Genomic DNA, 17,595 nt, shown 5'->3' with positions numbered 1-17,595 from the left:
TGGCATGCTCCAAAATTCCCTAGAAGTAAGTGGTGATCAGAGGAAGCAGTCACTTCATCTTGAGGCCCCAATTTACCGGGTTTGGGTCCTTCAGGAGAGGATGAGGCCGGCGTCTGGGGCTGCGTTCAATCGCACAGCATCCTAAGTGGGCCCTGATGGATGCTGTCTGTCAAGTGCTGCAAGCTCAGAATGCTCTCATCTCTGGGCTCTTGGTTGTCGGCATCTGTAATGCACTATCTGGGTTTCCTGGACAGTAGAAGCTCGTCTCAATTTAGCTGTCATTTTTGTGGATGAATAATCCAAAGGAGGTAAATAAAAATTAATGTTTGGATTTGGATGCTAATTTAGCTTTCCATTAGGTTTTGTTTTGAGTGTTATTGAAATTAATCTGTGTTCTTTGAGCACATTTCACTTATTGGCAAGGTCCGGTAGCCCCCAGAATATAATTGGCGGTTGTTTGGGGTAAATTCAGAAGATGGATAGACTGTATCAAGATAATGGAAAAGTTTCCTTTAAAATTTTCCTTTTCAAAGACAAAATGATGTCTGAACGTCATCTGGACCCTGAAGAGAGAAAAATACTTCAATCAGAATCCTACCTCAAACAAATCAGGAACAGTTTTATTTTGTTTTTGTTTTTGTTTTTGTTTTGTCTTTGCTTCTTTCTAAACCTGATTCATTTGCACGTAGATGCTTTTCAGAGAGTACTAAACATGAAACTGAGTTTGAGCTCCTGGTGAAACACTGATATTTTAGGAAGAGCTTGGCCTTTGGGATTGGGCAAGTTTCGATTCAAATTCTGACTGAAGCTCAGTAGCTGTGTGGCATTGGGCCTGTCACTTAACCCTTCTGAATCTCACTTTCCTATCTGTAAAATGGGACAGATAATCCCTATAGCTCATGGTTGCTCTAAGAACTGAGATACAGCCATGTTTTCCACAATGTGGGATATGAACCATGGTGATGCACGGGCCTTTCTCATTTCTCTTAGGCTTCTGACTTTTTAGGGAAAAACGTTTTCCTTAGGGGCAGGCTTCTTTTGGGGATGAGCTTTAGAACTCATTGCCAATACTTGCCAGGCTCCCCTTCTAAAGAGAGCCAGCATTTGGTTACACCCAATACACCTTGCTTTTTCTTTTCTGTTTTTTATTTTTATAATAGCAAGATACGCTGGTGTCCCATTTCCATAGTGATATTCAGTTCCTTTTAAAATAAGTATATTTAAACTAGAAGTTTAGCGCAGCACATCAGAGTGCTGTGGTTAAGATGTAAATTGTGTAGATAAGTGGTTTTGAACCCCAGCTCTGCCACCTCCTGGCTCTGTGACCTTGGGCAGGTCATTTAACATCTCTGAGTCTCAGTCTCATCACATGTACAGTGAGCGTAACAACAGTACTATCTTGTGGGGGTTTTGTAAACTTTAAGTGAGATAATATAGTCAGAGGCCTTAGAACAGCATCTGGTGCGTAGAAAGTACCATAAAAGCATTAATCAGAAGTGTGTTTTTGACCTTTGGGAAGCGCAGAGCTGGTACTGGTAAAGTGCAGATGACTTAGGACCATGGGCAATAAATAGTAGCTGGTGCTGTTGTTTAGATTATAATAATAATGATGTTCATAACAGTTACAGTAATCAACTAGGGGTAGCATTTGTTGTTTTGGACAGGAATTTCTTGGGGCAGAAACTCTCGGGCAGCTTAATAGGATGCAGCGTTGAGTCCAGCGCTCAAATCTGCCTGTTGTCTTGGTTCGACTTTCCTAGGCCAAGCCCAGCATTCGGTGCTTCATTAAACCCACCGAGACGCTAGAGCGGTCCCTTGAGATGAACAAGCACAAGGGCAAGAGGCGGGTGCAAAAGAGACCCAACTACAAAAACGTTGGGGAGGAAGAGGATGAGGAGAAAGGGCCCGCCGAGGATGCCCAAGAAGACGCCGAGAAGGCTAAAGGTACAGAGGGTGGTTCAAAAGGCACCAAGACGAGTGGGGAGAGTGAAGGTGAGTGCGCCTGCAAACGCCGACCTGCGAGCCAGGCTGTCCTGTGTGTGGTCCCCTGTGTGTCAGTGGGTGCACCTGTCGTTCCGGACCCCAGTGTACCTCACTCTGCACAACCAGCGGTTCGGAGGCAGCTGTGGGCAGATCCCGTACAAGGCCTGCCCTTGTCGGATGGGTGTCCTGGAGCAAGGTCCTCTCCTTTTAACAGAGGTCGGTGCTTCCGTTTCCCCAACTGTAAAAAGAGGATAACACGTAGAATTCACTTTGTTTTTAAGAGACCTAGACGGGTTAACACGTGTATCCTGCTGGGGACAGGGCCTGGCCCACGTCATAAGGCTCTGCTGCTGCTGCCGCCTGTCCTGCTGTTATTATTATTATTATCATCATCTTGATCATTATTGCTGGTCTTATTACTCCCGATAACCTGGGGTTAAGATCTTCGACAGAAGTCATCATTTCCAGTGCACTGCAGGAAGAAGAATGCCCATGCTTAATGAAATGATATGCTTTTAAAAATGAGATTATGGTTTGTTGGAATCAAATGGTCAAATATAATCCCCTAGATTCTGACATTAAGATTTTTCCCAAGTCCTGACTGTGTTTAGAGTGAGGTACACTTGTGTTTGGTGCACATGTGCTCAGTAAACAGAATCATTGTGTCCTCTTTTTGCCCTTGTCGGGAATGATTCTGGTTTACTTTCCACCCTCCTCTCATTTAAATGCTAACACCTCCTCCATCTGGAGAGCGTTGTCCTCTGTGGAATGAAGCAAGCTTAAACTGTCCAGTTGCTTGTGTCATGGGCTGGGCTCACAGCCACACAGATGGGGTCACTGGCCACGGCCCCGGGCACTTGGTGGAGGAGGTGATGGGGCGCAAGTGGGGTGGGGGCTCTGCTCATGGAGGCGAACTCCCACCTCACCTCCTGGGACAGACCCAGGTGCTGCTCAGCTCCCGGCTGTGGTCTGCTGAGGCTGTGGGGAGCATTTCCTGCAAGCCGTCCTCCTGGGTCCTGGGCTAGCAGAGGCTGCTCTGAAGCCAGCTTCCCGGCCCATCAGCCTGGACTGTGAGTCCAGGGCATCTGAAGCTGGAAAATGGAGCAGCTCAATAAATCAGTGACTGGAAACTCGTATGTTTTGGGGAGTTTGCTGCAATTATGTAGCTGAAACCCACCCCTTCCCCCACCCCGCTAGCCCTGTTCTGATTTTCTTGGCACTTCTCAGTGAATGTCACCATCACATTTTGATAAGTAAAACTGAAGTGTCTCCCTGGTGCCACCGGCTCATTTTAAGGCTGAGATCTCCAGCATGCTTTTATTTCTGTTCAAAGTGCGCAGTAAGCATTTTGGTTTAGGAATTGCTCTTTGGCTTGGGAAACCTTTGCCAACAGATACCACTGGTGGGGAGGTGAGGGGCAAACACAAGGTAAGCCATACTTGTTTGCTTATTTGGATCATTTTGGGTTGTTTTTTTTTTCTAACTTGGTAGAAAATTGCCTGCTTAAACCCTAGATTTAGCTGCCCTGTAGCCACATAGTGGAGAAAATGGGCAACTTCACCCCATTTTGTACACTGTGTTCTTGTCAATTTTGTTTTGGAAAGATGCTGCCTCTTTTGTTCCAGCCCTTTTAAGGGCTGCTCTCTAACCAGGCCGGGGCCGTGACTAACCGTGGTGTGGACAGGGGCAGGCTTGGCCTCAAACACACAATCAAATGACTCAGCCAGGCAGCCCAGTCCTGGCGCATGGGGGCTGCAGTGGCCAGACTGCCGTCCCAGCTTCCTGTTAGGATTGGGGCGAGGACTCACGACAGGCTGATCCCACCTGCCGCATGTTGGGGGCAAGGGGAGAGATGGGCGGATACTCACCTGACTTGTGCCAGACAGGGCCCAGCAGTTTCCGTGGAGGCTTTCTTGGACAGTCGATACTGACTTCAGGGCTCGGTTGAGCATGGCTCTCCACGACCCCCTCGGCATCTTAGCACCCTCCTGTTTTCTCAGGCGCTCACTAATCTTCCCGCCCGGCTCACCATAAATCAGTACAACTTTCAGGCCCGTCCAGCAGAGAGATGCCTAACTGGGCATCAGGAGCTGTATTCTGGGGCTTTTTGAATCGTTTATTTGATCTCTTAGACATTCTCTTGTTTGAAGGTACGGCTGGTGGGTATCCTCTCCCTCGGCTGTATCTGTGTTTGGGCATTAATTCCTGTGACCTGGAAGGGTGTCAGGCACATTTCCTCATTCAGTTTCAATCCAGAGAACAGTGTAGATGGGGGAGGTGCCTAGGAGAAGGGAGAGCTGCCTTGCAATCCTGTCTTGACAGCTAGGCTTACTGTGTGCCTTGGATGGTCTCCTCAAGCTCTGGGCCTCATCTTCCTCATCTGGAAATTGTGACTATAGGAGATGTAATTCATGTAATGAACTTTTTTTTTTTTTAAATAAGGATATGTTAAGTATTCTTGTAGTTGCAAAATTTAGAAATTCAACTCAGGCTGACTTAAGCAAAAAAGGCAGTTACTGTTCACGTAACTGGGAGGCTGGACCCAGGGGCACGGATGACCACTGGCAGTGCCAGACTCACACCCTGCCAATTTACTGCCAGATGGAGAGGAAGCTGCTCCTTCCCCCTGGCTGCAGTGAAGTCTGGGGGCCAATGATGCTTGTTGGTGAGAATGGGCCTGGCTTGCCCAGCCCTATAGAGGGATGTTCTGTGCTGATTGGCCAGGCCTGGGTTACGCATCTACGCTAAGGTGACTCCCTCAGTAAGAAATGAGGTACGTTCATCAGAAGAAGGGGGTGTAAATGTCGGGTCAGCAGAAACAGCAGATGCTCCATTAGGAAGCCACACTATTTCTGTTTACGCCTCAGTTTTCCTCAGGGCTGTCTTCTTTCTTTCTGTTTTGAGGTGAATATGTGGCTATTTTCTCCAAATTATTCCTTCCCTAGCCTGCTTCTTGCATTGTCCCTAAATCTCAGGGCTTGTTGATAGCCTGGTGACTCTTGTGTAAAGAGATGCTGGCACCAGCTCCTCCCTGCATCCCCTGCTACCCCCATTTTAGTGCTGAAATCTTTACTGAAAAAGGCAGCATGAAGCACAGAAGTGAAAAGGCATGTGGTCACAAGTCACAATTCTGCCATGACCTGATTTGAATGTGGTATTAACTTGTTTTTTTCTGCAAACGCAACACCCAGAATTCACACCTCCTCCACATTTAAGCCCAGACAAGGAAGTTGTGTGAAATGAATGTGCACCCCTGGACCCTCCACTTCCATCCCTGGTTTGCAAAGAAATGTTCCCTACCTCAGGTCCCAAGTAATGGGCAGCTCATTCTGAAACCAAGAAAATCACAGGGCTCCTAATTTTTCAGGAGCTGAATACTGAAAGGAAGACCAGAGGCGCCCTGGCCCCTCCGGCCAGAGGAGTGTTCACCCAGATGCACGTTCTTGTCTCATCCTGCTTTCCAGTCTGAGAGGATGGTCGCCTCTTTTTGGATTCACTTAGAACAGTTACTTGGTGATCCTGGGCAAGTCATCGCCCTTCCTGTGTTTCTCCACCGATAGAGGGGCCTGCGCGAAGCCCGGCCATCAAGGTGTCAGAAACGAGAACATCAGTGCCTCAGCATTTAGCATGTGACCCATGAGCACTGGGTAGGAGCCCTGGCAAGTCGGAGAGCAGAGCGGGGAGCCTGGAAGTGGTGCTTGAGCTTGACTGGGGGGACTTTGTCCTTGGGCACACTGGCAAGTTTCTGTGGGGCCTGTTTCTCTGTTAATTTTTATAACGAATAGTGAGGTGGGAAGTGTGTGTGTGTGTGTGTGTGTGAGAGAGAGAGAGGAGAGAGGGAGGGGGAGAAGGATGGGTTGGCTGGTAGAGAGATGTAGGAGTATCAGCTTTTCCAATGGGCTTAACTAATATGAAGAGAAGGATTAGAGGTCAGTTTAGACAAATCCTCTGCAAAGCAACTTCCCAGAAAAATGTTCTGAATTCAATCTCATGCTATCCAGTAAACAATAATTAGAAATCAAACGAAAGGGTACCCCAGATACTCAGCATATTCACATCCTGTCATTGCCAGGCACTGACTGAATCTTGAAATTCTGCTCCAAAGCCAGCCAGTAGCATGCGGTTTTGCCCCCATTTCCTAGGTAACCAGCAAGGGCATCTTTCTCCTCCTTCCCTTAACCTCCTTTTGAAGGCTTTCTCATGATCCCCGTCTCCTCTGTTCGTTGTCTGTCCTTGCCGTGATTACTGGACGGTAGAACACAGAGGGCAACTGAGAAAATCCTTGAATTTCTCAGTCAAAGACTGTTGGGAGGTCATGCCCGCCATTTCCCCGAAAAGCACTTCATTTACCAAATATTAATCAGATGAGAATGTACATCATCCCGGGCAAGTTGATGAATTATTGCCGTTATTTAAAAAAGCCAAGAGTGTCAGAGTGCTGGGGGAGCTCATGGACTTGGCCAGAATTGTCATATCCAGGGACAGCAGTTGATGTCCTTGGGTGGCAAGGGTCCTCAGGCCTCTCCTGTGCACTCACATCGTGTGCAGCCATCCCCACCTCCCGGCCCCAGAACTCTTCATCCTCCCAAACTGAACCTGTGCCCATGAAACAACTGCACAGATGCTCGTTTACACGACAGAGCGGACAGACAGTGCCGGGAGAGGAGCCCGCGGGCAGCTGGGGCCAGAGGCCTCCCTCCTGATCTCTCTGTGCCTCAGTTTCCGTTCCATAAAATGCAGAGACTGCAGTCGATCAGCATAGCCCCAGCTGTGGGATATGGAGATGGCTTTGGGTGGGACAGAGAGGGCCTTAAAGACCATGGTGAGAGGATTCTTGCCAAGAGCTCAGCTCCAGGGAGGCTCGTGGTTGGTGTGTGCATCCGACACCCCATCACATTCCCCAGTCTCCCCCCTTTCCATTCACACAACAGGCCTCAGCACCTTTTCATTTATTTGTTGTGTGTGTTTTCACAATTACTTTCTACTTCTGTTGGCTTTATGCTTATAGTAGTAATTTCTAAAAATGTTTTATTTGAAAATGATTTCAAATTTATAGAAAGTGAAACAAAAACAAAAATAGTATAAAGAACATCTGTTTACTCTTTACCTGCTTTCTCCTTTTAACGTCTTATACCCCATTTGCTTTCTTACTTGCATATTCTCTCTCTCTCCACACGTTCGCGCTCTCTCTCTCTCTCTCTCTCTCTCTCTCTCTCTCTCTCTCACTCTCACACAGACACACACACTCTCTCACACTTTTTTTTTCTGGGTAGGGTACACCCATCATGCCCCTTCCCTCCTAAATTCTTCAGCCTGCATTTGCTAAGCACAGGGCATCTCTGTCGTGACCACAGCACAGTTACCAGCTTCACCATAGTTTCCTTCTGTCCATGTTCCAGTTTATCCGTTGGCCTAATGGCGCCCTTTGCAGCATACTTCCTCCTTGCAGTATAAAATCTGGGCCAGACTCAGATCGTGCCCTGAATCGCCATGTCTCTTTAGCCCCCTTCCTCTGGACGTTTCCACAGTCTGTCTTTCTCTTTTACAACTTTGACATTTTTGAAGACTACAGAACCTCTCCCTCCTTTGTTTTAGTAAAACATTCTTCATTCTGCCTTTGCTGTTTCTTTGTGATTAAATTGAGGCGATGCATTCTTGGCTGAAATACGGCCTAGGTGACATGTCCTTCCGTGGGTGTCACATCTGGAGGCACATAACATCCTTCTGTCCCTCATGGGTGATGTTAATTTTGGCCACCTGGTCAAGGTACGGCCCAGTTTCTCCACTGTATCATTACTTTCTCTTTTCTTTGAAACTGATTAGCAATCCATGGGGAAACACTTTGAGATAATGCCGATATTCTGTGCCGCATTAAAACTCCCCCCTAGATGTGGCATTCACTGACGAGTCTTGCCTGATCCCGTCTTTACCAGGATGGTGGTAGAATGTTGGTTTTCCAACGTCTCCGTGTTTAATAGTCAGTCCTCAGTATTCCACTGTAAGCAAGACTCCTCCCTTCTTCCCATTCATTTATTTATCTGTCTGTCTATTCTTGGCACAAAATCGTGGATTCCAGTTTTTTAGTGGTTTGTATTTCATCAAGACTCCTCTCTTCTTCCCATTCATTTATTTATCTGTCTGTCTATTCTTGGCACATTATCATGGATTCCGGTTTTTTAGTGGTTTATATTTTATTACTGTAATGAATTTAATGCTCAAATTGTCCCAGATTTGGTCCTTGGGAACCCTTTCAGACTGGCTACGTCCTTGTGATATCCCCCTGTCATTTTTTAAGCAGTCCTTACACTTTCTGTCATAACAAGGTTCGTTTCCCACCTACTCTGCCTCCCTTGGGGTTAGTCATTTCTCTGAAAAGCCCTGGTTCCTTTCAGTGGGCAGCAGTACTAGAGGCCAAGATCTGAGCACTAGCTATGCTCATCACCACATGAGATGTCTTACTTTTGGGCCCTTTCAGTGGACAGAGCTAGAAAATATATGCATGTAAAAGTACACATTACCAATATCTCCAATTCCAGTGAATTCCCAGAGTTCTTTCTTGCCTTCCTTCTCCCACTCTAGATTTGTATGTTTCTTTGTTAGCGAGAGCTGTGGCTCCCACTGACATCAAAACATTTAGTATTTGCTCAGTCCTATAATACGTCTTTAAAAGTTTCAGAATCGTTTATTGTATGATAAAGAATTCAAGGTCATTTGCAGTTCCCCGCCCCCACCCCCAAGTATTTTGCCTGTATCCAAACTGAGCATATAGAGTCGGGTATTGTGTTCATGGACTACTTGGATTCGTCTACCCTTCCTTTCTTTTCCCCCTTCAGGGTACATGTGGTATTCATTTGAAATATATTTTAGCCCTTTTTTTTTTTTTAAGTTTAGGATTCTCCCTTCCCATTCATATTGATTTAATTTCTTAAAAAAAAATAATTTGGAATGTTAACAGACTCAAACTATGCAAAAGGGTTTGTACAGAGAAGTGTCCTTCCCTCCCATATTCCTTCCATCCTATTCCCCCGCCTCTTATAGATAACTAACATTGTTTTCTGGACTAGCCCTGCTGTGTTTCTTTGTGTAAAAAGAAGCAGATATATGTATGCTTTCTAATTTCCCTTCTTTTCTTACACATGGCGTATAGCCCACGGTATATGCTGTTTGGCACTTTGCTCTCTTCACTTAGCACTGTCTCCGGAAATAAGTCCGTATCAGTTCCCAGCGATCTTCCTCATTCCTTTCTACAGCTGCACTGTGTGTGTACCATAGTTTATTCAACCAATCTTTATGCTTGGACATTTAGGTAGTTTCCAATATTTTGCAATTACAAATAATACCACAGTGAATACCCTTGTGGGTGTGCATTTTCATATCATAGGAGGTGTATCTTCCAGATAAATTCCTGTAAGTGGTTTTGCTCAATTGAAGGGTATAGGAATGATTTATTTTAAGTTTTCTTTTAAAATGTATTTAAGTAAAAAAAAAAAAAAAGGTTCAAATAAAATGATTAAATAAATAACAAATAGTGGAGGCAACCCACAGACACGGCAGAAACTGTAAAGGCAGGCAAATGGGTGAATTTGGGGCTAGGGTGTTGCTACAGTCCCCTTCAGATTCCAAAACAGAAACCTCGTCTAGGTGGGGGCTCATGGTATAATAACTGAGGTTCAGATGGCGCCCCCTGGGGATTCATCATCAGAGCCTGGGTCCTCACCTCAGTGACCATCAGTGGAAATCTGTGTCCATGTGAGCCCACTGACGTGCTCTCCCTGGTGGCAGCATGGTGTGTGCACCCCGGGAGGGGATGCAGGCCACACCGAGGCAGGCATGGTGCCAGAAGGGAGATGTGGCAGTAGGGGCCCTGAAGGCTGTGCAGAACCACGCCGGACGTCCCGGAGTGGCATAAAGAGGGTGCACTTTGACCCTCAGTCACTAAGACAGGCCAGATCCTCTTTGGCACCCACTTTTAAAGATGGCTGTGGAATCCATTTTAGAGTGGCGAGAATCTGGTGGGACCCTCTCCCCAGAAACCTGTTACCCACTCCTCACATGGCCATGGAGCATTTTGCATACAGTTTCAAGGAGTTGGCCAACCTAAGAAAGAATTGCTAGTTTTAAGAGTTGTGTGGATAAACTTTTTAAAAAGAAATGGGGGAAAACCTGTTTGGCTTTGGAAGAACTGTTCAGTGGAAAATTAAGTGGAGCAGCATCCTGCAGCTGTGCTGGCTGGAGCGGGAGGGATGTGGGTGCAGCTGTGAGAAGCGGGCTGACACAGCTGAGGTTCGGAAACCTTGTTGTGCAAGGAGAGGCCCTTGTGAACCTGGCCCTGCCCGAGTTCTCCACATGCGGGATGCGAGGGGGCAGGCTTGGCTTTCGCCACTGCTTCTCTAGCTGTGTTAACAGTCATTACGCTCCTGGGTTTCTGTTTCCTCATATACAGTCTCCAGGACCCAACTAGTGGTCTTCAGCCCATTTTGTGTGAAGCTCCAGAATCCCAGAAAGGAGCTTTAGGGGCCTCTGTGGAGTGCGTGAGGGAACCCGAGGTCGGAGACGATGGGACACCCACCCGCCCTGGACCTGGAGCAGCTCCCCTCTCCCCTCTTACTGTGGTGGTGCCCTGGGAAGTAGTCATTCAGAATTAACGTGCACCCACTTAACACAGTTTGATGAGCACCAGACTGGGTTATCTTTAACCCCTCCCCTACGCCAGGATTCTGATCATGTCCAGGGAGTTTAGAAAGGCAAAAAGGGACAACCACATCACAGCAGGTGGAGGCACTCCGGCTTGGGCCCCATAATCATGGGGAGTCCTTGGAACTGACTTCCTGCCAGGTCAGCCAGGCAGGCAAGGAGGAAGTGGGGCTGCAGCAGTGTGGGAATCAGGTCAGAGGTCACGGGGCAAAAGCCAGTGGCTGGCACCTCTTCTCATTTGGTAGTGTTCAGCTGTCTCTGACGGCACACCCCATCCATAAACACAAATAAATACATAACTTTAGCATGCATCTCCCCAGTATGTATGCATTTATTATGAACTATATACATGCTTGTCTTAATGTGCTAACGTTACATGCATCATAACATGAACAAAATAGATTTTTAAAAGACAAGGATAATTAAAAATAAAAGAGGTACTCCCCAGTGAGGTGTCTGCATCCTACTTTGGAGAAGACGAGGGTAGTTGGGAGGTACCTGAAGGAGGCTGGTGGCGGGGAAGATGCAAGGACAGGAGGGGAGGGTGGTTCTCAGACGGCAGTCCGCATCGCCTCCTGCCCTCCACCACGTCTCCGTGCGTTCATTGTGAATTGACTCACTTATTTTTTTCTTAAATTTAGCTTCATCCTAAGCAGTAACATCCACAAAAGAACAGATTTTCTGTGCAGTTAGAATTTTCTTCTAATGCATTTCTAATGCCTTGGATGCAATTCTAATTTATTTTAATGAACAGATATAAAACTATGCAAACACAGAACACTTAAAAATCACGTGTCAGCCCCCACCTGTGTGCTGGGGGATGGCCCTGTGGGGGCCACTCTGATCTGTGATGTCTGACTCCAGACCACTGGGAGGGAAGGGGCTAGTGAGACCGAGCCTCGCCCCTCCCCCCAGCTCCAGGCCCCTGTGGACGTGTGGGGGTGCACTCCTCCGTGTCAGAGGACAGTCTCAAGCACAGTCAGGTTTAACAGTCCGCATGGGGGCGGGGATGCGACACCTCCCTGTGAGGACACTGTGCACACACTGATCACAGGCTGGGGATGCGTTACACATTACAGCTGCCATGCATCACTGCCAGCCCTGCCTGCCACCGAAACCTCCCATCCATTCATCCATTTCAGAGATGTTTAATGAGCATTTGCCTTGTGCCAGGCCCCAGGCTAGACGCTGGAATTCTGGGGGAGAACAGGACAGATAAGGCAGCTACTCTTAGAAAGCCCACATCCTAGTGGGGGAAGGCCAGCAGGAAACAAGCAAACCAATACGTAGGAAATATAAAATCCAAGTACAGGTTTCCCCCGTGATCCGAAAGTAGAATGTTCCTATGAAGCCTTTCGTTAAGCCAGAATGGCGTAAAGCGAAGAGGCAATTGTCTTAGGTTACGTCTTGCTAACAGATGCACAAAATAAATGGACATAAAGCACAGATGCTCACAGACACAGTTCAGAGCTACGGGACGTGATGCCGAGGTGCTGAGTGTGGTTCAGGGGAAGGAGCCTGGCGGCGCCGCTCCAGCTGCTCGGGTGCGCACTGCCTGTGTCACCGCAGCTGCAGCACCTGCGCTGAACGCTGTTTCTGCTTTTCACCTTTTTTGTGTGTGTGAAAGGGAAGATCCCTTTCAGATTTCTTTCGGTTAGTGAAAACAGGTACTGATGTAGGTCTTTGATAAAAGCGAAGTGGCCTAAAGCGAACGTTTGAAAAACAGTAATAGTTATAAATACTATAAAGTAAAGATAAGGGGGGAGGGGACAGATCTCTACAGAAGAATTCCAAATAATTCATGTAGCCGTTCCTCCCTCAGGAAGATAGAACACAACTCCCTACTCCTTAAGCGTGGGCTGCGTTGAATGGCTTGCTTCCAAAGGGTGTGGGGTGAAAGGAAGGAAAAATCACTTTCCCGTGGAGAAACCTGACTGACATTCGCTTGGCCAAGTCCTGCAGATTAACACCCACAGTTACAAGCGATGTCGATAGCCTGTACCCTTGATAGGAAGTGATGAGAAGGGCACTTCTCTCAGTGGTCTTCCTCCCACAAACCTACAACCCCAAGTCTAACTATCAGAAAAGCATCCGTCAAATTCAGATTGAGGGACAGTCTACAAAAAGTGTGACCAGTCTCCTCAAACTGTAATGTCATCAAAAGCAAGGGAAGGCTGAGAAACTGTCATGGTCAAGAGAAGCCTAAGGAGACCTGTAACATGGCACCCTTGATGGGGTCCTGGAGCTGAGAAAGAATGTTAGGGAAAAACTAAGGAAATCTGAATGAAGTATGGCATTTAGTTCATAAAAGCTGAAAGAGGTAAAGGAAAACCCAGTGGAAAGAGTGTCTGAGAAGAGGACTCTGAGGTGGTGGCATTTGAGCTGAGCCTTGAATGACATGACTGAGTCATGCCTGGATAGGGAGGACCTGTGAGAGCGTCCCAGGCAGAGGAAACAGCTGTGTAAAGATCCTGGGGCAGAAAGAAGCTTGGGTAATGGAAGACGAGTGAGAAGAAAACTCGGCACAGCTGGTGTGGTGCCGGCGGAGAGAGCCTGGCGGTGAGGCCAGAAGCCAATGGGGCCAGGCCATGCCAGGCCTTGATGCCGTGGACGGCATTTGGATTTTGTCCTGGGTGTGATGGGAAGACAGAAGGGCGACCTGAGCTAATTTCCACTTAAAATCACTTGAGTCTGTGCAAACAGCAAACTAGGGGGCAAGGAAAGAAGCAGAGGCCAAGTGGGAGGCCCCTGCAGGAGCCCAGAGAAAGACATGGCGAGGCCGCGGCAGAGCCAGGGTGTGTGCCCGTCCTTCCCAAACAGAAAAATGCTCATCGTTGCTGTTCCCTCATCATGTCTCCCAAAGATGGGGGGACAATACCTGAACTCTGGGATCGAGTATTTGGAGGTCCACACTTGCACGTCAGGGAACTCTGTAACAGGGACACCTCACAACTCAGCAACTGCCCACCTCTAACTCAGGACGTTTCCTTTGTTAGTTCAAGGGTGGAGGGTATAGCTCAGTGGCAGTAGGCATGCTTGGCATGCATGAGGTCCTGGGTTCAATCCCCAGCACCTCCCCTAAAAATAAATAATAAAAACCTAATTATCTCCCCCCAGCCAGAAAGAACAAAGAAAAAAGCCCTTTGTTGGTTCAGATTTTTTCTTGCAAATGAAAATGTACACCGTGCTTAAGTCGGGGGCTACAAGTTGCCCCTATTTAATTGGGAAAAATAAAACGAGGCCCCTCCCCTCTCTGCCTGCTGGGAGTTGTAAATGGGAAGGGAAAACGAGGGCTTCGTCACTCACGTCAGAGCCTTTTCTACGGTGTAAACAGTTTCAGAATATTTTCAGTGAATTTGGTTATGTTTTATTAACCACATGCCATTTCTTCCACGCTCCTCAACTCCTCTGGGAAGGAAGTGTGGTATCAATGAAGTAGAATAAATAACTTTTTTCTTTTAAATCTTGAAATAAATCATTGCAATCTGTGCTCTCTTGTTAAAATCAGGGCCACATTTCTTGGTGTTGCCAAAATGAAAGGCAAGAGAGGTCTGGCTTCCGTCTTATTTCTCCCAGCGTGCGTGTTGCTGATGCTCCTGTCACCACTGTCGAGCATTTGCTTGACGTGTTTGGAGCGGTCTACAGGCTCCATCTTGAGCCTGAGCGTGTCTGTCAGTCTCGGTCTGGAGCTGGGTGGGCTCACCCCCATGTCTGTGTTTGCTTCCAGAGATAGAGATGGTGATCATGGAGCGCAGCAAGCTCCCGGAGCTGGCGGCCGGCTCCTCGGTGCAGGAGCAGAACACGACGGACGAGGAGAAGAGCGCGGCCACGGGCCTGGAGAGTGTCCAGTGGAGCAGGTAGTGCCCGCCTGCGCTCACGGGCTTTCGGGGTGGGGCTGCTGCTCGGTCTCTGGGATGAGGCAAGGGGCTCAGCCGGGGGATGTGGGCCTCGGTGGGTGCCCACTAGGGATTACCCAGGGCCTCTTCCCGACACCCAGATGAGCTTTTCTGCCCTCAGCCAAGCCAGCCTGCTTCTCCAGCCGCTGGCCACCAGAGGCACCGTTCCTCTCCAGAGGCCACAGGGGCAGAGCTGGCCCTCAACCCTTCAGGTGTCACATTTTTTTCCCACCAAACATAGGGTGGTGCTCACCCCTTTGGAAGAATGACCAAGATGTGGCGCCACCACCCCAAGCACTTCACTGCTGCGCCCCATCCTAGCGGGTGTGGCCCTGTCCTGGCCACACTCTGCTGCCCCAAGAAAGGACCCCCTTGGGGGCAGCGTGTGGATTTCACTGTCTCATTCATTCACTGCCACGCCCACTGCGGGCACCATTTAATGCTGTATTTCACGCTGCTGTCCCCCTTTACTTTTTGCTTCATCATTCATTTCAGTGATGGCCGCCCAAACTACATCCTCTGAACCTTGGAGATGCCACGTTTCCTGCACCCTTGCTGGAGCACCACGCCTTTCAGAATGGGATTGGGTGCAGGGCTGCTCGTAAAGTTGCAGCAAACTGTTAGGAGGGCTTCTTCATCTCAGTGTTATTTCCTTATCAGGTGGCCCTCCTGCACAGACGCCTGCAGTATCCTCCTAATCCCGTTAGTGTTAGTAAATGCCTACAAGGCCTTCACTCCCGGAACGCTTACAGTGGGGCAGATGAAACACACACGCACGCACACACACACACACACACCCATCCTATTATTAATCCAACTTAAAATGAAGAGTTGAAGCACCATGATTTTTCCCTCCATGTCTTGTTTATCACTTTAATTGGCAAATGGCTCAATTATCTGACAGGATTCATTTTTATCAGATACACAGTGGAGCCATTTTTAGTTTTGGTTAAATAAAAAACATTGCAGCACAGTGTGGGCTGTCCGTTGTACTGACAAAGACCTTTTTGATTTTGTTTGGTGGCCAAAAAAAAAGTGATATCTGAAGCTCTAAAAATTAAGGAAATCTTATTCTAAACACAGAAGAGGTGGGGAAAACAACCTTTAGTTGTTTGGCACAGCATTAATTAGAATATGAATAACTGAAAAACCAAAATTGTCATGGGGAATGTTTAAGCTAATATAGGTGCATCTGCTTAATAGAATATTAGCTGCTGCTTTTAAGTGAATACTGTCATGACGTGTTCAGTTTCTTAGAATCTAGTAAATGGAGACAGCATATATTTTGCCGAGTGTGGTAATATTGTAGCTTTCCTAAAGGAAGAAATTATACTCATGTATTGTCAAAAACAAAAAGTCAACGAGACCGAAAGGTTCTGTTTGAATATTGGGGTTGAGACCTCGTTTTTTCTTGCATTTTAGTGACACAGAGTAGGGTTTTCTTAGAGTTGACTGAGATTGTTTCTTTTGGTGGGGCTGGCATCTTCTACCATGTGGTTTGTAATGGAAGCTGATTGATCTTGTGCCTTGAATTGGGCCACATGCAGACTTGTGGCCCCAGGGACCTCTGGGCAAGAGCTGCACTCTGCTCTGAGACCAACTGAGTGCCAGGGAGAGACTGGCCCAGGTGGGGAGATGCTTCTCCTTTGAAAAGGTGTTGAGGGGTTGGTTGTCAGAGACACCGCCACGGACTTCTGTCCTCCCTCCTCCTGGCGCTGAGGGTGAGAGAGGGGAGAATTTGTCCTGGGCATGAATTGGATCTTGACATTGGTCCACTTGTCCAAAGAAACAGCACAGTACAGAATGAAACTGTTCTCATAGTCCCCATATATGATGCGCTGCATCTGCGTTCATGGTTAAATATAAGCCTAAGAAACCAAAGACTATTCAAAACATTCTTTCTGTTCTTTAAAAAAAAAATTAAAAAATGTAAAAAGTAATGCACCATTCAGAAAAATGTTAAGAACCTTGATAAGTATAAAAAAGGAAGAAAATGTCTCCATAGTTCAAAGGCAGCTGTTCCTAACGTTTTGGTATTTCCTGCTAGTCAGTTTTCAATGCCAATATAGAGGGGATTCTGCCCTCTTTCCCCCCAGTAGCTTATACCAATACCATGTCTACCATTTTTTATTCTTTTTTTTCTGTCTAATATCAAACCCCAAGCATCTTTTTCACTTTATTGTACCCTTAGTAAACAAAATGCTAATGTCTTCATAATACTTCATCTCAACAAAGATGGTACATCCACCCAGCCCTCCCTCTGCTGCTGGGCCTTGGATTATTTGTATTATTCCCAAATCAAAATACAATCCAAATTCCAAGCAGCTGGTTTACAAGAAAGTGTTTCATACTTTATCCTGCTCTTAAATTGGGAAGTATGATTGCTGGGGGCTTAGAAAAACTCAAATCCACACGTGGCAAAACTCTTTACGCATCTGAACGGTGATGAGCAATCTGTGTGGGGAGGATCTGGGCTCCAGAGCATCAGTGTTCCCCTTCAGGTTCTTTCTTTAATTTCTATGTGTTACATGTCTGTTTGAAATGTCATGACCAGTGCATTTCATTGCTTTCTTTTTTGCATTTTTCAATATAATATTTTGAGTCGGTGGTACATTTATAGAGTTCAAAATTCAAAAAGTATAAAAGTTGTATGCAGTGAATAGTCTCCCTGTTTCTCTGCCACACCATCTCACTCCCCCAGTCAGTGATATTGACAGAGGCTTGTGTCCTTCCAGTGAAGTGTGCCCTTGGCCCCTCGCTGAGGCGCTCTGCTTTCTTGGCTTTAGCCTGGCATCCAGGGCAGCCGCAGACGGTCAGGGGGCCAGAGCCTCCTGCCTATAGGCCAGACCCGTGCAGATTCTATTACCTTCGTGTTGAAGAGTCTTTCCAGGCCAGGCCCTTCACCTGGAAAGGCGGCATTCGGGGTGTGTGGTTTGTGATATTTGCAGCCACTCTGTGGATCTCACCCACGAAGTGTCAGGGGTGAGAGATTTCCTGTCAATCCTCACCAGTCAGGGAAAGC

The 17,595-nt window shown here is 47.3% G+C and overlaps 1 protein-coding gene across 7 annotated transcripts in view; it reads left to right on the top strand.

Annotated features, from left to right (window-relative positions):
* The window catches only part of CLEC16A (C-type lectin domain containing 16A), a 196,249-nt gene that overhangs the window by 45,418 nt on the left and 133,236 nt on the right, over nt 1-17,595 (top strand). For 5 of the 7 annotated variants that reach the window (XM_064478179.1, XM_064478182.1, XM_064478178.1 and 2 more), the window contains exons 10-11: nt 1,761-1,992; nt 14,405-14,534. In XM_064478179.1, the coding sequence (XP_064334249.1) occupies nt 1,761-1,992; nt 14,405-14,534 (362 nt within the window). The remainder of the gene's footprint in view (nt 1-1,760; nt 1,993-14,404; nt 14,535-17,595) is intronic. The other 2 variants (XM_064478181.1, XM_064478180.1) reach the window with 1 other exon arrangement.

Source organism: Camelus dromedarius, chromosome 24 (assembly GCF_036321535.1).
Source record: "Camelus dromedarius isolate mCamDro1 chromosome 24, mCamDro1.pat, whole genome shotgun sequence".
NCBI classification, from domain to species: Eukaryota; Metazoa; Chordata; class Mammalia; order Artiodactyla; family Camelidae; genus Camelus; species Camelus dromedarius.
Note: the sequence above shows the minus strand (reverse complement) of the source record. Positions and strands in the feature narration are given on the sequence as shown.